At 41.1% G+C, this 24,294-nt stretch overlaps 1 protein-coding gene across 3 annotated transcripts in view; it reads right to left on the reverse strand.

The window, feature by feature from the left end:
* DPP6 (dipeptidyl peptidase like 6) overlaps positions 1-24,294 on the reverse strand; it is a 572,063-nt gene that overhangs the window by 316,871 nt on the left and 230,898 nt on the right. The window contains exon 1 of one of the 3 annotated variants that reach the window (XM_055805890.1): positions 11,437-11,526. The exons of the other annotated variants lie outside the window; for them this stretch is intronic. Within the exon in view, the coding sequence (XP_055661865.1) occupies positions 11,437-11,487 (51 nt within the window). The 5' untranslated portion in view covers positions 11,488-11,526. Of the gene's footprint in view, positions 1-11,436; positions 11,527-24,294 lie in introns of those variants that run through there. 3 annotated transcript variants of the gene reach the window in all.

Here is a 24,294-nt window from a genome sequence, read left to right on the forward strand (position 1 = left end):
TGCAAGACTGTTCTCCTAAATCAATATTTTAGTGTTTCCTCTAGGTCAAGTTGAAAATTTTCATATAATGGCAAAGGGATTTAGCTGCATCCCCTGGGAACTATTCCATAGCTGAAGAGATGTTACAGGCAGGAAGCTTTGCTTTATATTCAGCATATGTTATTCCATTTAAAATTTCATTCCTTAAATGTAAATTAAATTCCAAATTGTTATGACAAATATTTTCTCGTTTTCCTCATGTTTACATCTTTCATAAATCTGTAGACACTCGTAAACAACTCACCTCTACATTACTTGTCATTAAATCAAAGCATTTTACACGTATTTTAATGTTCTTTCGTACACTAATTGTTGCAATCCTTCAATCATTTCCTCTCGCTACAGGTGTAATCCTATGAAAGAGTGCTGAAGGAGACAAATTCATAGCAGAAAGCAAAACAAACAGGGGTAAGGCAACTGTATTTTCTGGATTTAATATGGTGGGGAAGAGGCCAAGGGGTTCTCTCCAAGATATTCTTAGAAACACTTTTATCACAAACCAGGAGGTAGAGTCCTCTTTACATTGTCCTGAGGTACAACAGGCAGACAAGAAACCAGGTGAAGAGAGGACGAGGAAGGCAAATCGGTACAGTTTACACATATCGGAAGGGTACCGGCAGTAACACAGCCACGAGGGAGGTGTGCTATCCCCTGTGAGGCAGAGCGCCCTGCACCCAGTGCTGCTGCACCACACAGCAAGCAGCGAGCTCCTCAGGGGACTCCCGTGCGTCCCCGAGCACTTGGTGATGAGGAAGGAGGAGCAGACTCACAGCCAGGAGCAGTCCCCGCGGTGAAGGAAAGAGCCTGAGAGTTTTTTACTAATGAATTACATAGAGCTCGCTCTCCCTGCAAAGCCTCCACAAGATCTGACTGGCTATGCAGACGTGGCCCTTGGAACAGACCAGTGGGTTTAGAGTGCTTATAAGCAAACCCATTGAAAATTCTATCAGTTTATACAGAGGCGTGATTAGAAGTAGAGGGGAGAAATGAGTACAGGAAGAGGATTTACCACAGACGCTAATAGCTGGCCTAAGCAGTGGGCTGAGTCTTGCCAAAAGGACTGTGATCCCTGCTTTTTGGGTACTCTGTCAGCAGGGCATAGCTCTGCCAGAGTTGTACCCAGTATTCAGATACCAGGATCTAATTTAGGTTGTCAGCCAGAGGAGCAACATGCATAGGACAGCTAGAGCAATCTGCACAGACTTTGAACCTAGAGAGCATCACGGCTGTGCTTGATAGATCCCTTGTACACAACCCCACTGCAAAATCAAGTCCGTGATCTGCAATGGTCAAAATTAACATGCATGCATACCTAAGATGCAAGTTCTGAGGAAATCATCAAACCTCACGGTGAAGGACTGGGAAAGTAGAGGCCTTTGCCACACTTACTATCTACAGTTTTCGTATATCAGTTTTTGTATTATCAAGATGGCTAAACCAATTAGTCATAAACCAAACAAAAATTAGTTCACATTTAAAAGGCAAAAAATTGTTGAAGAAGAATCCATAAGGAATTTATGAGTCACTACAAATCCTAAGATTTGTGGGGAGACATCCACGTGTCTTTCAAAAAAGATCAGCTCCACCTTATTATTTTATTGCTTTTAAAATAAGGTAAATTCATTCTAAGATATATATGCCTTTACTGCTTCATTTTCTGAGCAAACAAATGCTTCTGGCAGAGCTGACAGGGAACACGACTGAAGCTGAGAGCTGGAAGGTCTCTGTCTCACAGCTCTTTGCAGTACCTCTATAAAGAATGGAGTGCCAAAAAACTTCAGTCCACCCTAGTGGGGCTTTTAGTTGCAGCTCTCTATCAGTCTCGAAATGCTCCAGGAGGAATTGCACTTTACTGAAAGACACACTGGGATGATGTGTCCTTCTGCAAGAGGACTTTTTACCCTATCAATTGCTATACATAGCCTGAAACTGTAGCAGATGTTGAGGAGAGTAATATCCCGTCTACTTATTGTCAATCAAGTTACTATTTGAGAGATATTTAGTTCTCAGGAACAGTTCCATAGAAGCAATAAAAGCAGTGAAATTCAGGAAGCAGCCATAAGCCTGTTTCATTCATGTTGTCTAGAAAGTGCTTCCTCCAAGCTTTATGGGGAGCAACAACTGGACAGGAGAAGAAATGGCAAGAAATGCTCACTCAAAATCCTTTCCATACTCCGTACAGATCAGATCTCAGCTTCAAAACAAACAATCATTAATTCTATCCTACTATTGACTTCCCAACTAGCAATATCACCGTATTCCCAAAGGGCCAGCCAAGTCAACTAGTCAACTCTAAGGCCTCCCTGCTTGCAAGGGCTCAGCTTTGTACAAGTCCAAAGTCTAGATGTGAATACCATCTTGGGGTAAATCACATACCCTCCTCTGAGTCACTGCACCTCTATTCTCCGAGAACATCTGTGGGACGCAGCTTTACTGCACTTAATGCAGCTCAGCTACTCTAATGCATTAACACAACAGAGATGTTCAAAACAAATGGGTACTTCGAATGACAGAGCTTTCAATAACAAAACCAGCTTTCCCAGATGGTTGATGCTAACAGTGAACATATTAAGAAAGACCTTATTTTTCCCCTTCTTAGTCTCTGAGGCTGACAGAATTCAGCTACATGCTCTCAGATGTACCCTACCAGGTTTCCATCCACCCTCTCAGTTAAATACCCTCTCTTGGGCTTTCTACCAACACAAGGGTGCCTGCTGGCATCGCTCGGCTCCAGATGTTGTCCTTCCCTTTGTGCAGAAAACGGAAAGGGTGTTTCCTTCTCAGCAATGAGCAAGAATGACAAAATTAAGATTGACCTCAGAAAGGTGCAAAAGACGCCCTTCTTCCCCTACCTCTAGGTATTAGAGGAGAAAAGAGTCAACACACAGAAATACTTTCCCTCCTTACCTCATACATCAGTTATTTGGAAGCCAATAGTAACAAAAGGAAATCATAATGGGAGAAAAACGGCCATAAATACAACAAAGGTACGTCTGAATCGAGGACAAAAGGGATATGGGAGTTGCTCTGGTAGCGAGATGGAAAGAAAAATTTTTCTTTTTATTAACCTTTGGTAAATCTGTCCAAAACTTACTGGAGAGGAAGGAGGTAACTGCCTTCCTGACCAATCCTCCATCTGATTTTCACAATATGATACGAGGTGTGGGCAAAAGCCAGTCATCCTGCCTGAAGACATGAACTGATAACCACAGGCAAAAAAACATCTCATCTCAGAGCACCTAGTAAAACACTTAAATGAAAAAGCAGCAAGTCCTTAAAAGTTCAGTAAACTCCAGAGTTTGCATAAAAAAAATTCTTTATGAACTGAAAGACTTGCCATTTTGTTTACTGCCATCAGAAATCATTACTTTTACATGGCTTTTACACTCACCAAATTTGTGTAATTATGCAAATTTCTGCATTTGCAGAGGCATTCTGAGCTATTAGCACTGTTTCTCTAATATGTGTGATTTTTTTTGCCAGAAGGACACCACAGCATTAATTCTGTACCCTCTCTAAATGCAGCAATTATCTACCAGATATTCTGCACCACATTTCAAGGATACTTTCACCTTCCCAACCTCCAGTGCTGTTGCTGAGCAAAGGAGGAAAAGTAACCATTACCCTCTAAGGAGACAGGGTCAAGAAGAGTCACAGTACAATCTCAACGGGTCTTAAAAAAACCCACAAGCCAAAAAACAATAATAAGTGACTATTAGTAGGCCTTCACTGACTGTGTAATTTGCCATTAAATTCAGCACATTAGTTTGCATCAGTATAATCTATAACATTTTCAGATCAAATATTCAGTCTAGCACAGGGTGTGTGCAAGATTAACCAGCCATGTTCCTTGGGTGCTGGCTTGGGCCAGGCTCACACGCTTCCTTGTTTAATGTAAACTATTCCTCGTATCAAAGATGCATGAGCCCTTGGGTAACAAACACTTGCCCTCGACTTGAAGGCAGCAAACTGTAACGGAGCTGTGTGGAGAAAGCCTCTATAAGAAAGGCATTGCTCAACAGAGATGTCAGCAAAAGGGAAAGGACTGCTCCGTGCTCCATGTTTTATACTGGAGAGAGAACAAATGCCACCGGCTGTGGTACTGGCAAGCTCTGTCACAACACAGCCTGGCTCCCACAGTCCTGCTAGAACCTAGGGACCCCTCAGCACTTTGGGCGATGGGGCAGTAGCCTGTCCAAAAGAAGATCTGCCTTCGTGCTGGGACCAGAGCACAGAGCTGAGCAGGACAACCCCCCAGAGCACCATGCAACTGCCAGTCAAGAGCAATTCAACCCACTGGTGCTCTGTTCTCAGTTGGCGAAACCCCCTGACTTGACTAGCAAGGAAGTGATCTGTAGTACTAAAATTGTGTGAGACGGGAGCTTTCATTTTACGTTAGCATTTTGTCAGTCCTTTAAATATGGACAGTAAAAAATACCGTGGGTTTTGCATAAAACACCCCTATTTTTTGCTGAGTGTAAATACATTACATTTCAGTTTCTCTCCCATTAACACATTTGGGAAGACAAAGCTGCTCACAGCTTCCACCCTTTTTCCTGCTTGGAAAGGGACAGGAAAGGCTAGGTCCTATTTAGGAACTTAAATTAGGACTGGACTCAAGCTTCTATATTCAATAGTGGTATATGGACCCTTTATTTTAATAAACCCCGAGACTCTACAAAGACTACCATTGTGGCTATATTAAATGAATCAAAGGCCAAGCACTGGCTCCCCTTTGTTGTTTTGTTAGCGCCAAGCAGCTCAGTCCACAGAAGCTAAACCCATGCTGATGCAGCCCACGTGTGCACTTTCAGAAAAGAGCAAAAGCAGACTGAGCTGTGGCAGTAAAAGGTCCCTCTGCCCTGGAGAAAATAACGCAAAATCAGAGAAGCTGCTCTTGTTGTCCCTGAATAGGAGAGCTGAGTTCCGGTGCTGTCTTTCCCCTTTCCCCTCTCTTTATAATTTAAAAATAAATTAAATCAATTAAGAGTATGCTGCATCTCATTTAAAATAAGAGCAGAGTATATGAGGCTACCTAACTGTGCAAGCAATGTAACTAAGCCCCTACGCCGCATGGCTTGTTAAATTAGATGCATTCACCCAGAAGAGACCCTCAGCATCTGATTCTTGACCTATCAAAGCTGATGGAGGTCTGCCAATGACTTCAAGCAGGCCAGGATTTTGCTCCAGAAACCTCGAATCTCATCATTCACAGTGAAAATGCTGACTAGAAATGCTAAAGTAAATTTTGTACAGCATGCTGTCACTGTTAACGGTGATTACAAACAGCCATTATCACAGCATCAGCAAGACTGACTTCCGAATAGATGTGTGGTCAACTTCTTAGCATGTTCTATTGTGAAATGAGGATCACAAGCGAAAGTCATTTACAAAGAAAATGAACACCTTAAAAAAAGTTTAAATGCACGTTTTCATTTCCTTGCTGAATTTTCCATATTAGTTTTACATTGCTGAAGTGCCTGAACTGCAGCATGATATTCTGAGAGCATTATATCTTCTGTAAAATTTCATTTAAAATGCTGCCCCTGTGCTAAAGGGATCCTGATGTCACCCCCGGTGTGACTGTAACTCAAACTGAAAAGTTAATAAACAAGCAGCCCCTCTTCAGACAAAATCACCTCCAAATGAAGGGACCTTGCTAAGACAGCCAAAATGTTGGGAGGTCCCCTTGGCAGTTTATTGCCTGGGTCGTGCATCCCACAGGTGAGGGAGATAAATACATGATCCACCAGAAGATCACCCTTAGGCTCCTGGTCTGTGTTGCTACGGCTTAGCTATATTACAACTGACTCTATACAAAAACCTCACAACGTTGCCAGGATAATGAACACTTAACTTCATTTTTTAACAATGCAATTCATTAAATTTGTCTGATGGTGCAGTAAACATTTATAGGTATGTTTAGTTTTATGGGCAGCCCCCACAGAAACTAAAATAACTGTTGTCACGAGTGAAATCACTTCCGTGAATCAGGCTTTGCATGATCAACGTGTTAAGTTGCAATATTGTTTTTTAGCCATAGAGGTTTGGAAAATTCAAATGGAAAGCAGAAGCAGCATTTTAAAACAGCATGTGTAATTTCACTCATTCTATGTTTTAATCTGAAGTTGTAATAGGATATATTTGTAGATTGCTTTACAAAATTCATTAAAAAATTTAAATCAAGTAATTTAAAGCCTGGTCACTGAGATCTGTAAGCACGTGTAAATTCTCTAATCCAGTTTACATTTAACTCCTTTACCATACTTGGGAGTCCCTTCCTGACCTTGGGGAATGAGCTGCCATAGATCCGCCACTTGTAAGCAGTGAATTAAGTAGTTCTCATTTTGAACCAATACAGCAGACACTAATAGGCAAGTGTAATTATAGGAGTTATAAAAAGGAACAATACACACCAATATCTGTAATCTACATTTCTATTGATTTATAGTTTCTTCCACTAGTATCACATGCACAGAGACAGGCCCTGAACAACTAAGACTAGTTCAGGCAAAACTATCTTTGCAGAGAAGACCTCTGGAACACCAATTACCATGCACAGGGGTACATTAAAATGTCTTCCATTATTATTTTAAAATCAATGCAGTTTGTTTTCAGCCACCCTCAGCAGCAAGATGCATCACACGCAGAGCAGCAGTGCCAAGCAGCCTCCCAAGATGAACATTTAGAATTTTTCAGTTTCATAAACAGAAAGTAGTAAGTGATTGATTCACGTTTACATGCAATTGGTTGATGTTTAATCTGAGCACTTTCCAAGCGAGCCCTTTCAGCATGGCTGAGTCCAGGGCCAGTGCACAAACAACCCGTCTGGAGGGGAGAACGGCAGAGCCTCCTGACTCAGCCATGGGAAGAAGTCCTGAAAGCAGGGGACTTGAGGGGGACATGGCCGAATCTTTCCACAAAGATGGAGACTACAGGCCACATAAGTCACTGTTGCTCCTTACCCAAGCACTGCAGGACAGGAGCTGGTCCCAGCAAAAGCAGTGGTGATGTGACTGCTACACCCGAACCCCTCCTTCCTCCTCCTCTCCTCCACCAGCTGATGGCAAAGCCATCAAAGGGGAGTACCACAAAACCAGAAATCCTGACCCCTCTGTTGCCCCGTGCCGACACAGTAAGCAGTTCCCCCAACCCACCTCCCACCCCTGTACCTTAGATCTGGGGGGGTCTCTGTCACCCTTGTGCCTCTCAGCCCCCCATTCCTACCTGCCAGCACTAACCGGATCAGCATCAGGCAGGTCCCCGTTGCTCACGCTGCAGGACGGCTGCTCCAGCTCCACCCGGGCAGGCACCCATGGGTGCTGCAGGCTCATTCTCTGCTGCAGGGAGGGAGGAGGTCCTCAACCAGGGGCCAGAGGCTGCCCAAGCCCTTCTCTGCCTGCCTGCCTTCCTGGTCTGAGGGTCACCTGAAGACTTTTAGATGCCTCCTCCCTCTTTCCCACTCTTCTCCCAATCATCCTTCACCCATTAGTGCCTGCTGCAGAGGATGAGAGAGACAACCTTGAAAATGGAAGGGGCGGAGGCGTGTTAATTGATGGACTTTTGCACCCATTAGTCTCCTGTTAAAAGCTGCTAGAGGGAGAGGCAGAAAAGAAGCCATCAAGAAATTTCCTGAGGTGCGTGCTCCTTTCCTAAACCCATCTTCACTCATTCAAATCTCATGCCATTGGCTTTTATGATGCACACATGCTTTCTCAGGCAGAGCCCCTGCAGATTGCTATGACACAACAGGACCCAGACGCATCTGCCCTGCACACAGCCTGACGGATGTGCTATGCAGAGCAACCAGAATACACGAGGCCCCACTAGCTGGAACCTGCACTCACACCCTCTGCCTCAGCCATGACGCTGCGGGTCACTGCCACTTGAGGGAGGGTGAAAGCCTTTTCATTGAAAAGTCAGGATTACAGGACGGGATATACATCTGTTAACAGGTTTAACCATTTCAGCCTTGTTGCTTTTGGCGCTGGGGTGCCAGACTATAATTCTTTACAATTATAATGCATTTCAAAAGCGCTTAAATATGATAGTCTTTTTACATCTCAGTCCCTGTGCATCCTAACGCAAGCCACCTAAAATAATATTTATCAAGACACATGTTTAAGAAGGAGCGAGACAGAGAAATTGCTTTTATTATATATATATTTATATATATATATATCATATATGTATATTTTTTCAGTGCTTTTATATCAATTTACAGCCTAAAATACACAAATTATGAAGCAGGAAAGTACAGCTTTCTGAAGGAATCGTTGACAGTTCCAGGAGCTGTTCCTGAAGAGAACAAATTGCTTCAGCCCACCACCATAAGCATTTTCAAGAGCAGATTATAGGGATTTTTTAAAAAGGCATTTTTACTCCAAACATCCCTTCGAATACTTGTCATGGAAGACCATAGTAAGGTTTTATAGCCATCACAGTCTATTGGGTCAAAAATCCATTTTTAAAAAAGGAGCTTAAATACTTACACATATGATGGATCACAACGGGCTATACTATTGAGTAAATAACGTGTGCTCTAAACATTTTCTAAATAAAGGTTTACACAAGAGACTCGGTGGCTTTGAAGTAGGCATTGTATACTTTTAAACCAATTTTCATGTTTCCATGACGATTGCTTTACTGCTTTTTACTAAACAAAACGTGTCACAGCGTTCCTTCCAAGCTTGGTGCAAGTGTTAACCAAATATCTCTGCATCACTAACAAACATTACTAATAAGGTCTCGAGACAGCTCAGTACGTAAGTTAAATATTATAACCTTCAGTCCTCACAACAGCCCAGCATGCCCAATAAATATTGTAATCTGTAATCTTCTTTATAACGACTGTAAGATTTTATTTATTTATTTATTTATTTAGCAAATGTACTCAAATGAGTACAGAAGGATTGATTGCCTATTGTTGCTGCCAGTTTTGACCCTATAATTCATTTTCCTGTTTTTTCCAATAAGTTTGTCTTTCTGTCCTTAATTAGCTGAGTTGGCCATACTTTCAGGAGTCTTTAGCTACCAGACACTTCACCAGCAGAACTGGGTAGTTGCAGAACACTTTGGAACATTTAACTGTCAGTGATATATGCCAACACTTTGGAGATGGACATGAAACACAGGCCAGATCAAGAATTAATTGAAAAAAAACTGAGAAGCTTCCCATGAATGTCAGAAACCATTGGAGAAACAAAAGTGAAGTCTCCCTGCCTCGTGCCAAAGGACATTCTATTTGGTGTGAAAAATGTCTGATACTTTTCAAGCAGTGCTATCTTGGAGTGTATACAATATTTCAAAAATATCTTGAAAGCTTCATATTTTAATAAACAGTTCCTACAACCAATTTTTATTAATATGTTTTTAAAAGAGGGGTAGATAATTAACAGTATGAGTCAGATCGTCAAGCAGGCATAAATCAGCACAGCTCCATTGGTTTCAATTTATACTGCTTGTGAAAAAGGCTCTCTATACCTTTCTGGAATCACAGAGTGAATTCATCATCTCCAAATAATTAAGGATTTAATTTAATTATCTGTTAATCTCTTCATTTTATGACTGGATTCTGAAGGATGGCAAGAACTATGGAGAGCTATTGCAAGGGATGTTAATGATAAGTACAGTGTAAATCATAATTTTGATATATCCATAAATACTGAGCAAGTTAATGCGGAGAGTTAAGTGGAGGAAGGGAGTATGCGCCATATCAGAGACATATAATCTCCTGCATAAATATATTATGGCTTATAATAAATGCACACTTTGCACAGTAACAGGTCTACCCCTTTTGTTTTAATCCCAACCATAACAGCCCTCTTCCAGATTTAGTCATACTTCCATCCAGAATAGTTTGAAGTAAAAAAAAAGAAACAGTAGCATTTAAAACCGACATTTGCTTCTGCAGAAATTTAATTTTGAGCTATATTACCCTGAAATATCAGGCACCACAATGATGGAATAGGGACAAATACTTCAGGGAGAAGAGCAGAAAACGCATCAATTAAAGGATGCTTAATAGCCTGCAGTTTAATAGCTTTTACAAATAGGAGGTAAAGGACAAAGCATTCAGCTGCACAACAACATACACAGCTATATGCAAATAAAATATTTCTATCCAAGAAGGACATTTTGCCTTTTAAAACTAAAATGCTCCCTAAGCCCATTTAAGTACCATGCTTTGACTACGGTAATTATCTCATGTCACTTAATATGATATAATATCTACTTATGCTTAATGGATATGTTTTAATTTCTAAGGAAACTGTGCCTGTTTGCACAAATGAAACTTGTACGATGATTAAAATATAATTTTCACTCAGGCAATACCATTTTTCAACAAACAAAACCATAAATAGAGACATTACTTCTATCTGAAGACAGACTTAAAAATGTGGAAATCCTCTGCTACTCAATGCCCTGACTATAAATTGCTGTATCTTACAGAAATCAGCCATTTCTCATCATTGATGGAATCTCAAATCAAAGCTATTTTTAAATACACAAATCAATATTATCAGGCAGCAAGTCAACAGATTTTCAGATGAGGGAAAATATACATTATTTAACTAATAATGTAAGACAATTTATGTAACTTAATTAACTGGTATCAGAGCCCTACCTTCTGAAAGCATGAAAATGAATTTATTGAATGACTTTTTAATTACTTTTAAAATTACTACTGTTTGCATCATATTTAACAATGGGAAAAACTAACCCCAAACCTCTCAAGAAACCCCATAAAAAACAGTTTATGAGACATCAGAGAGATGTCCATTTCACTTGTTGCACCTAATTAACTTCATATTTGGTAAAGAATCATCTGTTCAATTTCTCTGTGCTCTTATTCCCAACCTGTAAGACATGCAATTGTTTATAAAGTAAATATCCCGTTCTATTATTATTATTATTTAATTCATTTGACCATCACGCTAGATTCCAATGCTACATGGACTTTAAGCACATTCCATATAGTTCAGCTCTACAATATATCTCAGCACTAAAGCACAGCCCGAGGGGAAATGAGCGGGGTTCTGTAATGCTTTTTTTATATTCATCCACCCTTAAATGGCGTTTTTAAAGGCCACACAGGAAATTGGTTTAGGTTAGTTTCCTCAAGGGTTTTTACCATAAAAATATTGTTGTTTCAAATTCTCTAAAACTTTTCTCGAAAGTCAAATTAACCTGACTGCTTAATGTCTCTTAGAGATTTGCAATGATGCAACTAATCTGCAAAACAATAAGCACACAATCAAACCCTGCAATGAAAAGTTTGATCAAATAACATGCATGCAGCAGGACAGCTTGTCCACAAACATCAAAATTATCTGCTTGTAATTCTTTGTTATCATTGCAATCTTTCTAATAGACTAATGCATATTTTTCACTCACCCTCCATAATTTTTTTAATCTCTTCACTCGGGACAATTTGGATTTGTTCATCTCTTGATGTCTGCAGGTCAAATACGTATCCTATATGGCTGTAAATATATCCTACAACCGGTTGGGTGCCTAAAACAGTAGTGTGATAGATATTCTTGAAAACAGAGGCACTCCCTGGCTTTTAATGCTGCTTCCAATAACCACACAGTTCACAGCTCAGCATAAAGTAACCAATAGCCGAACATGACATTATAAAAAAAAAACAAAAAAAAAAAAACAAAAATCCCTTCTTTGAGATCACAGAGGGAGAAGTCTTGATCCATCCAATACTTGATTTAGGTCAGTGAAAAAAAAAAAAAAAAAAAGATGCTATTATGTCAGCTGTCCAATTTTAAGAAGACTTGTGAGCTGAGAGTTATGGCACTTTAAAGCACTGTCATGATGAGTCTGTACAAAGGGATTGTTTTAATCCTATATTAAAAAAAAATAAAATATGAAAGCTACTTAAGATGTATGGAAATCACAGGATATTACAAAAATACCTGCAATGTGGTGCTATGGAATGATGCTGAGAAATACTTCACGTAATGTTTCCTACTTTATTTTTGTGGTTTCCTAAGGATGTGAGGTTTATATGATGGTGAGAGTGTGCACACCTGTCATTCCTCCCAAATAATTTTAACCCTTTGTCCCTTTTTAAATAAAAAGTAAAAAATAATATAAAATAGAAGTCTCAGAGATGCTAATTTTTAAGTTTCCTGAAAATCAATGAATGACTCAGGAAATTGTACTGGTTCCTATTCTAATGGAAAGGCGGCAGTGAGAGAACCTTTCCAGGAGGAAGATCCCATGGAAAGTCCCAATCATGAAAAAATTTTGATCACCGTTCTTGTTATCCAGCTCACAGACCACTGTGATAGAGAAGAGCCATTTGGGTTTATTGTTCATACGTCTAGGCTTCTTATGTTCCCTTTTATAATTTCAGGGAATGGAAAACAAAGCAGAAAAATGTGTGAAATAGATCTCTTTGATAAAACATAAAAACCCCCACCATATTTCAAGTCCATTTCTGGAATGAGAAAATAAGGTTTTGTGACAAACACTATGATTTATTACAGAGAGCTACAACTCAAAGCTGATCTCCTGTGGTGCTGTGGTGCACAATGAGCCATCCCTGCAGATGTGACGATGTAGAGGACACCGTTTTTAAGCGTCAGCTCTAATTGAAAGCCTGGTAATGTAACAACTCAGGTGGCTGGAAGGAAGTTTTTCAGCAGAGATACATACAAGAGTTTTGCTTTGAATATCTGGCATCCTGAGTGGCGCTCTCGCAAGAAAAAAAGGGCTGATCACACTTTCTCATGCGAATGATACTGCTTTCTTTGCCACATAGTGCTATCCTAGATCTTTATCGTGGTGTTATGGCATCACAGAAACCTTCTCTTCCCATCTTAAAACACTGTGCAGTGTGTATTTGATCAGAGTACACTGCATATAAAGCCATATTTGATATTACTGGTCAATAGCGATGCAGTCCTTATTAAACTTGCCCTCTCTTTCTCTGCAAGGAAAGGTCTAGACAGAAGTGCTGCAGGCCTGAAGCGGCAAGGTTCTACTTGTGCAATATGTCATTACTTACATGGTAGAGCTAAACCCCTATGGGGATGTGCATTTACCGGTAATTCAGGACTTGACCCACACTTTCCAACGTACATGAGATTTTTTGCTAAATGTAAAGTTCCATTTCAGACAAGGATACCAAATTTAGTTGACACTTAAGAGCTGTTACATGCCATTTTCAGACTGGTCCTAGGGTTCCATTTCATCATTTTATTCTCACATTTGATGTCAAGCTCCTAATGTTGTTCTGCTAGGAGCATTCCCATTTATTTTAATGGCAGTAGAATCTTACATTCGTTTAATAAAGAATAAAAGTGACTCATGTCTTGTTTTTATCTAAAAGGACTAGCTATACCTCATTAGATTTTCTGTAAGCACTTCACCCCTCCTTAGTAATCAGCTTCTCAATTATCTAACAACAGCATTCCAATAATTTTTCAGATGTAATTTTCAGTCATTCTGACAATAAGCTCTTAATCTGCCTGCCACTGAAAAGACAGACAAGAATATTTAAAATTTCTTAGTGTTTTCTGTTGGTTGTATTTGTTTATGACTAGTTAGATGTAAGAGAATGTCTAGAAACATTTCTTGATGTTATGTCGAATTAGTACCGAGGCACCGAGCACTTGCAGTTAAGCTCCCTGCAGACAAGTGCTGTTACAGGAGCAAATGCACTGACTGTGGGTGCAGGTAAGGTGCCGGTGTATGTCTTCTGCACGGAACTATGCCTCTGACCAAAACCATGGTCATGCCTCATGCTACCACGTGCCTGCCCAGTAAAAGCTGGGTCAGTTTCTTAGTTCTCTTCTCCTCTTTCCTATCTTTGCTTATACACCACTAGACACCTACAGCTGAAGGTGCGTTTTCCTAGACTCCAGTGATAACCAAAATGAAATGGAGCCATTCCTTGAAATGGCTCCTCTAAGCAGTAGAAGAACCTGCTTTATATTTCTTTGTCCTCAAAAGATGGACATGAGCTGCTGGCTTTACATAGTATAATAATGGAAATTGTTCAGGAAATTCCTTTTGCTTGGTGTGATCAGGGCTTGTAAAATAACACTGCATGCCCAGGCCAAGGTCAAGCCAAACGTGAGTCTACCTTGTGGCTTTCTTCCTTGTGGTTTGAATGTTATGGTTAGAAGCCAAGAAAAATGTTTCTTCTGAATTAAACCCACTTCAGAATCACTCACAATGCTTTCACCAATTTAAGGGCTTTTGACATGGTAATGTGCTGAAAAGTGGCTTCCAGCACATTTTTATCATGGTTTCAGGGTAAAATTCTAATTCGTAAATAAAATGGCTTAATTCATTCACTACACTTCTTACACTGACAGGCACACTTCAGGAAAATAGCTTCCCTCTCGATTTAAGAAGTCTGAAGACCACAAATGTCAAAGCACTAGCATTTCCAAGGTATTGCTAACAAGGTGAGGGAGCTGGATGAGGTCGGAGTAGAGCCCAGCTGTTAATGACCAAATCACTCTCTCGTGTCCCCCAACTCCCTTCCACATAAACTCTGACCTCAAAATAAACCTCCTTAGAGCAAGTAAAAGGTGTCAGTTGAACTCCCGTCCTCTCTTCATTGAACCTTAGAACTCCTACACGACCAGTGCTTTGTAAGAAACAAGAGCCAGATGAAGAAAAGGAGACAAACACAGGTACAACGTCATATTGATGTTTTGTAAAAAACGCAATGGAACACCTTGGACATGAAAACTATCAAACTGTCCTGAGGTTCTTACAGCTCATATTTCAGTATTAACCATCTCCATTTGGTTGCCCTGGTGGATTACACAACAAGCTCTTTGTGCCATCCAGCAGTAACTGCTGTTGGCAGGTTTTGGTGCTTTGCTTCCAGTAAGGTGAGATGCTCAGCTTTTACCCAGTAATTCAGTTAAACATAATGGAATGAAATCATCCCAGATACTTACTGCAAGCTGAAAATCTCACCTCAGCTGCATTTACTGAGAACAATAGCACTATGTGTGTTCCTGTAAGTATAATCAGGTTCCTATAGCAGCTCTCAAATTAACAGACGAGGAATAAAATTTGATATTGTACTAATCGATCACAGGATTAGAAACTACCAGTGTGGCAGGCAGTGAAAAAGAAATCTGCAATGCAAGAAGTTACAGGGAAAGTCTTTACTTTCCATTAAAGACTGAGAAATATTAGTAGGAAATCAAGAGTACCACTGATACCTCATTTGGATAGTGGGTACAATTTTGGTCACTCATATTCACGAGAAATCAAAGTAAAACTGGAACAGATGCAACTAATGGCTGGCAGATGATCAGGACAATGGAGAACCTGTCATGTGAGAGAAACTACAGGGGCCTAATTAAAGTAAGGCTAAGAGGGGATATGACTGCCATCTATAAATACACTGGGGAAGGAAGCAGAAATGGGGAAGAAAAGCTATTTAAACCCAAGGTCAGCACCAAGACAGGACAGATGTATATAAACAAGAAAGGACAAAAGTAAGCTAAAAATCAGAAGATTTTTTTTTTTTAATCTCTAATTCCTAATAAGAATAATTAAGAAACTTTAATTCCTAATAAGACTAGAAGGGAAAAAATGTTACATGAGTCTAAGATCATGGTCAAATAGTTAATAAGTGGGACAGGACGACAGAGTGCCTGCAGTATGAAGGGAGCAAACTACCCTGAAGCTACTAGTAATTTCCTAGTCCTCAGAGTGCTCTTGTGACAGAATTAGGCAAACATCTTTTCATGCTGGGCCTAATGCTTAGCTGCACTGTGAGCACCAGCTGTGACCCTCTTCTGGTGAGTATACGCTGCCCCATGAAGCAGTCTAAGGACTGCTCTAACTTTCACCATCTACTTACATAAGCCCATGGATCCTCCATATGCCACCAGGGCATTACCTGCCCATTAGGTCATGATCTGATCATACCCCTGCACTGGGAATCAGTCACAACAGCCAAGTTCACATGCAGAGCTGCCCTATTTCAGGAACAAACCAAAGGACAGCATAGCTGAAGCCCTACCTTCCACCAGAATTAGGTGTCTCCTTGCCAGCAAATTAGATACAAACGATGTGTTCACATTGCAGATCACATCTGAGTTTGAACCTTGGCTTTCAAAGCTAACTCAGCTCACATTTCAGTTGGTTGGCTCCCAAGCTGAAGAAGGCACAGGACCCTCTTGGTTTACAGATGTGAGAACACTCAAAGCTTGTCCATTATCAAGTTCAAATGTGACATCCTTAGCCTAGGGTTTACCATTATACGAGCGCTCTTACTCCAACAGCCTTCATCAGCCTTTAAACCTTTTCCTGGATTCCTGACTACACGGAATGAGCAGGTGCTTAGTTGCTTGCACATACCCCATCCTTATTAATAGGGGAAATTTGGGGGACGCCATGATTTCTCTAACAGCTAACAGAACGAGTAGCTGCACAAGACCATGGCAGCACCTCAGGTAGGAGAGGCAGAATGCTCCAACAAACAAAGTAAAGAATATGTATATAAAAATAAATAAATAAAAAGCTACAGAGAGGAAAAGATGGCAATCTGCAGTCCTATTTGCTTATGAAATTCTCGTGAGAGGAGCAGAATCACACACTGACTCCCATAGTTGCTCATGAACTGGCTCTGGAAAAGGGGATAATACATAGAGCCACAGCTCAAACCAATGAACAGGGAAAGTGAGAAGCTAAACCCATGGCAAAAAACAGACCAAAAAAAAAATAAAATTAGTATTGCAACAAAAGCAGCACCTGCCAGAAGTAAAACAAGGGGAACTGAAACACCTCCATCCTGTTTCAAGATCTTACAATGGCTGAAACTAGGACATGTGCTACTACCGTTGAGCACTGTGATGAAAATGGGTGCAAACACTCAATGCTACACTGACAGGTAGATGCTTTGCTCAGCTCTGCCCACAGACACTTGTGGCTCACGGTCAAAAGCCTGGAGAGAAAAAATTTTTACACCTAGACCTTTCCCCTATCTCTCCAGCCTGAGCTGCTCATTCTTGCCTCCAAAGATGACAGCAGCTTTTGGCCAAAACCCAGAAAACCAAAGTGCTCCATTGCTCCCTTGCCACCAGGACTGTTTGTGCTCAGTCTGCCACTGACAGCACTGATTCTGCAGCATGCTCAGAAGCAGGGCTTAGCATGGCGACACTTGCCCACTTGCACCAGTGAGATAAGTCACCCCCAAACAGCACTTTCCTGCTGACTGCCACTATCAGGAGACTCATGAACAACATGCCCATTGCCTACCCCACGTTGCCCTGTCAGCTGGTGCCCATGTGAGCTACAAAGATGGCTGAACACAAACTCCTGTTCACTTCAATAACTTTAACAGACAAAACCAGAAAATACTTTTAATGATGTTACTCCCTTAAACATGAAGCATGCTGCAGTGTGCGGCCCCCTTGGTTGTGCCAATGACCAGAAAATACTTTTAATGATGTTACTCCCTTAAACATGAAGCATGCTGCAGTGTGCGGCCCCCTTGGTTGTGCCAATGCAACTACTTGTGGGGTCATGCTGTGAGGTGGATCAGAAAAATCATCTTTTTTACCAGGTTATTTTCAAGGCAGATCAGTTCACTTACAGTGCATTGACCTGCCTCACATTGCAGCTGTGCAAGCAGTTACGTTGGCAAGCTGAGGACAAACAGCTTCCTTCGCTGGCATTACCTTCCAGCCCTTCATGCTGGGAGCTGCAGTGAACTCCTGAACCTGCCCCCCACTCCTTAGAAACAGCAACCCTCTCAGGGTGAGAATCAGCCATTTGGAAGCAAAAAGCATTGGGAAGAAGTCACAGTACAGCAATGTGAAAATACTGAAGATCATTAGCAGGAGGAGATGATGTATATTTAATGGTCTCTACTATTTGCATATATATTAACTCAAATGAATACTTCAGTCACGTCCACGCACTGTGCTAGAGAAATATGAAAGCAAAAAAAAGTCCATCCTCATATATGAGTGTGCACACTTGCAGGCATGGAGTCTTTGCGAAAAGTAGCACCTATTGCTTAGTTATTCAAAGCCACGCTTAGTGGCTAAATTCCAGTCTGCGGGAGATGTGGGAGAGAAGCCTTGAAAACAGCGTGTGCTCTGGGTGGAACAAAATACTCTGAGACAGCCTGCCATCACCACTGTCCGTCACGAAATGCCCCATTTGTTATAGATTTTATACTTTTTGCAAGCAGCGTCTTCATCAAACTCAGCTACACAGACTGTAGGGTTTCAGTATGAGGCATTTAGTAAGTTCTCCTTCCCTGCATTGCATATGTTCTATATCTTAGCATACATAAAAGCTGTTGAACTCAGAGAAGAAAAAGCAATAACATTGTCACATCTCCACCAGAGTGTTTAGACCACAGTATCCAAGGTACCCTATGCCTTCATGAAATTCAGTCCCAAGAGGCAAAACCTTCTTATTCATATCTAAGGTAAATACAATCAGTAATTAATCAGGTTTTTATTATTATTATTTTAGTTTCTAAATCAACTACCTGAAAACTTCCATTCTCACCCACATGGCAGTTTTACAGCAACAGCTACTCCTGATTTGTGCCACTGGGTTCACTGGGAAGGAAGTCCTCGTTCCTTCACCAGCAGCACCAGCGTGATGTGCTGATGTTGTGTTCAGGAGCCAAATGTCTTGAACTTCTGGACTGCTGAAAGGACTGGGAGCAGCAACAGAGACTGAGGACTGTGGGGTCCATGGTCTGCTTTAAGAGACATCTGGGTGAACCGCTTTTCTTGCCGGGGAGCAAGAGGGCTAAGAAAGTGAGTAGGAGAGAGAAATGGATAGACAGAAGCACAAAAGACAGTGCAAACCTCAACTATCCTGAAAGTCTATTAAGAGACTAAATGTATTACAAACTGTCAAATACATGTAGACAAGAGATTTGGGGTCCGTGGGAAGATGCACTTGTCTGAGTTACCAGATCTTCCCCAGCATCTCAGCTTTTCAGGTACCCTGGAGCTGAGGCTGCCCAGGTGAGCAGTAACCTTCAGGACAAGCAGGTCCAGGTCTCTCCGCCACTGAATTTCTGTAGTTTGACTAAGCTCAGAAACCAGGGCACTGTATAACTGTTCAATATATAACAAAATACAGCTGGGTTTTTGTGTTTCATTTTTATTATAAGAAAGTCCTGATTCTCTGAAACAAAATTAAAAAAAAAAAAAAAAAACAACAAAAAACAAAACACTTTAAAAAGTAGGAGTAGAGATTGAAGTCATTCCTGTCAAATATTTGTCCAACCTTGGTTTAGAAAATTCCACTGATGGAGACCTGACACTTTGTAGGCAATCTATCCCAGCCCCTACAGCTAAAAAGTTAATTTTTCAAGCTCGTTATTCTATGCCATGCCTACACAAGAGCTAGTGATAGTTTTTCCCTCTTTGCAATTACTCTTTAGAGAAATAAAAACTGTCACTGTGTGTCATTGTGAGGGAAGGCATTAAACAATACCTGGGTTTAGACTTTACAAATCAATTTTCCATCCGTGGTGTAATATTAATTCTCAGACCTCATAATATATTCTTTTATAGAGGCAGTTCCAGTTTCTCTCCCTTATTAGGTACAGATAAAGATTTCCATAGTATTTAACAATGTGTTGTTCGTTGGGGGAGTGTTTTGTCTTTCTGTATTATGTTGCTCTCTGACATTGATTGGTGATACAACCCTGTGCCTTGCAGTTTTCTGCTTTTGTTTATATATCCCGTGCAGACCTAGGTACTTAGGAACAGTAATGGGTTTCCAGCCCTGGTATTATTTCCATTAGGGTTGCCTAGCCACCTAAAGTCAGCTAGTCCCAAACCACGGGTGACAAAAATTTATAAAATGAAAAGATCAACAAAAAAGGCTTTAAGAAAATACACAGCAAGCTAGTTTCTACCCCTAAAAACATAACCTGTATTTAAGATAACCAACAATTGACTTATAAACAACACAAAATATAAAGCAATTAGGACAGACAGACATTGTGACTTTGGAAGATACCAGACTTAGAGAAGGCAGGTAACTCTCTGTACATCTAGCAGCTGTGCAACCGTCCCCTCAGGGTTCTTCCACCTCTTTTAAAGGACAAACTCTACAAGGGAAATAGAATCCCAGTCACTGCCCCTGTTCAGACAGATTTTTCATCTGAAGTCTCCACCAAGGTGAACAATTAATGTTAATCCAGAGGACATTTTGTGTGATCAACCATTAGCGATGCAATCAATCCATTCATGGCCATCTACTGGTAACACATTTTGGTCATTATGAAGACAGATCATTTTGAGCTGCTAGTTAAAAGCAAAAAGCTCCTTATCCCACTCCCATAATCATCTAGACTCTGTTAGATGTAATTACTGCCAGGCGATAAGGGAGACTAAGGAAAGGGGCAGACTGAAATATGTCCCCAAGTGCCTTAACTATTTTGGATCTTAATTCTTTAAAACTCCTTATCATACTAAAAATATTAGCTTTGCCACCAAAGGTGGGACTCATTTGGCGAAACAGAGACATCTGCCCTGTAGAGTCTCCATGTGAGCTTGCCGTCCTGGACTCCTCCCGCAGGCGATGGAGCTCAGGTCAGTGGAGTCACTGCCTCCTAAAGCAGACATCTGAACCCCGTCAGAAGAGTCATGACCTGGAAGTGCTGGTATTGATTATAAAGGGGGTCTAGGGCGACGAGATCAGAAGGAAATGTCTTAGCTTGATTAAAACAAATTCTGCCCCGTGAGTCTCCTGAGCAACTTTTCACCTCTGACAAAATCCATTGCGTTGCCAGCCTTGCACATTTTTTGCACTTAGAGAACAGGATTTGTGAGCGCATCTGGATGCACGTGTGTACGTGAGGTCGGGAGGAATGATAAAAGCGCACAGTGCTGGATACAGCAGACACCAGTATCCCACAGGGGCATGCATTTCTTTGCTCTGTTTACTAGAAAAGCAGAAATGCTGGCAGGCTCCTTCTGCCACTAGATTTCCTAGCAGCTGTCCAACAACCATTTTAGTGGTTGGTTAGGGCACTTGTAGCACCCTCTAAATGTTTGATATTTTATTCCTCCCTTGAAGCATCTGGGATAAGTCACTTCTGGAAGCAGAACACTGGACCAGATGGAGCATTGGTTTGTGACATTCTGATCTGGTAATTCCTATGTTAATTTTTACAACAATTTAGATGGGCATTGGCCACAGAACCCAGTCTGAGTCAATTTTATTATAGGAAAAGAATCATAGAATCATTTAGGTTGGAAAAGACCTTTAAGATCATTGAGTCCAACTGCAAACCTAACACTGCCTTTCCCCCATCCTCCCTTCCTATTGAGAAGCATTTTATTTTTTTTAATGGAGACTGTCACAGCACAGTACTTTGAAGGAAGAAAGGGGCACTGCAGATTTCAGGAGTCAAGAGCTGGGCTCCCACTGTGACTTCAGACACGCAATGAAAAGGGGAACATTTTCCACAGTTGTTATCTGCGAATTTGGCAGATGCCTTTTAAACTTTTTATAAGATTTAAGTACTGCATGATATGTACGAGTAAATGCAGTGTTTAGTGGGATTACAGTCAGCATTGTACAGATGCCCAAAGGTTTCCTCAAGAACCCCAGTTCTGTTGGCTGGTACTTGGATACAGAAAAAAACCTGACTATATTACAACATGCAATAAGGTTACATTTTTAGAAATTACCAGTAATCATGAGCATATCAGAGTGCAAAAGGTCCAGCAGAAGTGACCATAAAGGGAACTGATTTTCACTGTATTTCTGAATATCGGACATCTTTCCATGTCACACGTAAAAATAAAGGCATCCCAAAGTATCAGACATCATTGAAATGCCACTCTGCAATATCAAAGTCTGCTCTAAACCATGGAAACACAGTCAGAAGTTTAGCTTGTGCCCCCACTTAAGGGCAGTTTGATTATCAAGGTCAGCTATGTGTAATATGGAGAATTTTATAGCCCCATAATTACCTCTAATTAAACCCCCAGCTTCTGTCTAGGTATTTCTCCCTTACGTTGTTTTTGCTTATACACCCTTATAATGCCAAGCTGTGAAAAATCATATGGGTCATCTAATCTTGTCATTGTTCTGTTCTTACATTAACATATTAATTCCAAACAATATAGAAAAAAAAATAGGAACAAAAAATGTCATGACTGCAGTAGTGTAGTTAGATGTGAGTCCTTGCAGGCATTTTAGGGATTAGCAGTGTAACAAATTATTAGTTCCTCTAAATATCTGGATCTAGCTAAAGAAACTAATCATATAAAACTGAATCATTAGCCTCTGGCGAACTGCCTCACTTTCTGTTAGAACAGGCTGGTACAAGTTGAGAAATTGAATGATTTTTTTGTTTTGTTTTGTTTTGTTTTTTTAATAACACAGGAAAGTAGATAATTTTCCCCTGTTAATTTTTATAAACTGAATAAAGCCTGAAAACACCCAGTAGAAATAGATTTGTTGTTTACCAGTGGAGTTCATGAAGGATTCCTTGTTGCTGTATGGCCTTTTAAAATATATATTATGGTTGCACTCAGAGGTTGATAGGAACATTCATATGTCATTTTTGGCTGATCTTTGTTCCCTTAAGTTACAGTGATGAAATGTCAAAGTGGTGACTTTGCCAATGAGTTTCACAGGGCTGCACCAGCAATGACATATTCATCACTGATTAAACGCAGTTTGCTGCACGAACTGAACTCTGGGGCAGGTTTGTACCAATAAGGCATCACATTGAGTAGAGAGGACACAAAGCTGCGTCACTACTGGTGACATCAGATATGCAGCCCTCCTTCCCATGTGATGCCGTAGAGATACAGCTGAGCACTCTGGAGCAACCAGAGGCAAATGCTACCCATGTACCTGACACCTGGAGCCCAGAGAACCCAAGCTTTAAGGGCAAGAGGCTCCTGCTGTTTCTGTACACCTTACAAAAGAGGGTCGCATTGCTCAGAGAGCTCAGACAGAGGATATTATCTTGCTGAAATGCCTCTTTTTCAGCTCACCCCTCACATCTGTGTGGCCTCTCTTCCAGAACAAGCATTTGCCAGAAATGTTTTTCTGCTTTCACAATAGAAACCAGCTGGACTAAACCCAGCCTTGTGAGAGTGCATCTGCATGGGCAGTCCTGAGCAGGGGATTGGCATCCAAGAGACTGTTTATTTCAGAAATGTCACTTGGAGAATTTTTTTTATGTTACCTGAACAGCCAAGTGTCCAATTTGCACTGAATTGAATACTTCGACTGCATTTTTTCACATAAAAAATTAAAGTAGCTTGAGAGAAAGGCCTGAACTAATACAGTCTCATATAACAGGTTCCCAGACTCCATAGTAAGCTCCAAATCAGCTGTTCCAGCAATGGAAGCACCTGGGGATGGGGAAGGGCAGAGGATGCACACACACTGAGTCTGTGTTTGGCAAAAAATAAACATTCATATCGAGGGGTATGGAAAATTCCTTTCTAGGACTTTCTGCAAAATATGGCATAAAGCTTCTGGGTGCCTTGTCATGACACCCCATACCTCCCGCAAACCATCCCTGCAGCAGCAGGAATTTGCTAGTGCATAAGGAAAGACAATGTGGGCAGCAGTGCAGGGCTGCTGTGCCCGAGGGCAGGAAGGAACCTGCCAGGAGTGCTGCTCCTGGGGCTGTAGATGTCCAGGTTGGGATGTGCTGGGTACGCTCTGGAGGCACAGGACCATACACCATAGGGCTGCTTCTGCCTGAGCCTTCCCACAGAGCAGGGAGGGAGAGGAGGCTGCGAGAGAAGGAATTTATGAGGGTGGATAGGAAGGCAAGCCTAGAGCTGAAAGATAGGGGATAAGAAAGATCCTCTTAGAGCACATCTGAGGAGATTGAAGGCCAGGGAACAAAGAAATAGAGAATCTCAAGGAAACCACGATAAAGTAGCCTGGTGAGAAGGATATGAATAAGCAAAGGTTACAGGAGGGTGAGGTTGCTAAAAGGCGAAGAGAGGTGCCAAGAGGAAAGATATTCTGTCCTGAAAAAGTGAGGACAGACAGAAGAAATGTTATCTGGGACACAGTAGCTCCCAAAATAGAACATCATCTTGTCCCCTATTTAGAGAAGGAAATGGCGATTCCTATCTATAGACATGTTTTAACAACTTCCACATTTTTTCCATTCCCCCACCCCACCCCCCACCACTGCCTCCATCAAAACCTTCAGCTGTCTGAAGTCACATTAAGCAAGCTCAAGACCATGCTAATATTCATCATTTGTGTGTGGGGTAATGCACGTTT

This window comes from Falco peregrinus, chromosome 5 (genome assembly GCF_023634155.1).
Source record: "Falco peregrinus isolate bFalPer1 chromosome 5, bFalPer1.pri, whole genome shotgun sequence".
In the NCBI taxonomy this organism is placed as follows: Eukaryota; Metazoa; Chordata; class Aves; order Falconiformes; family Falconidae; genus Falco; species Falco peregrinus.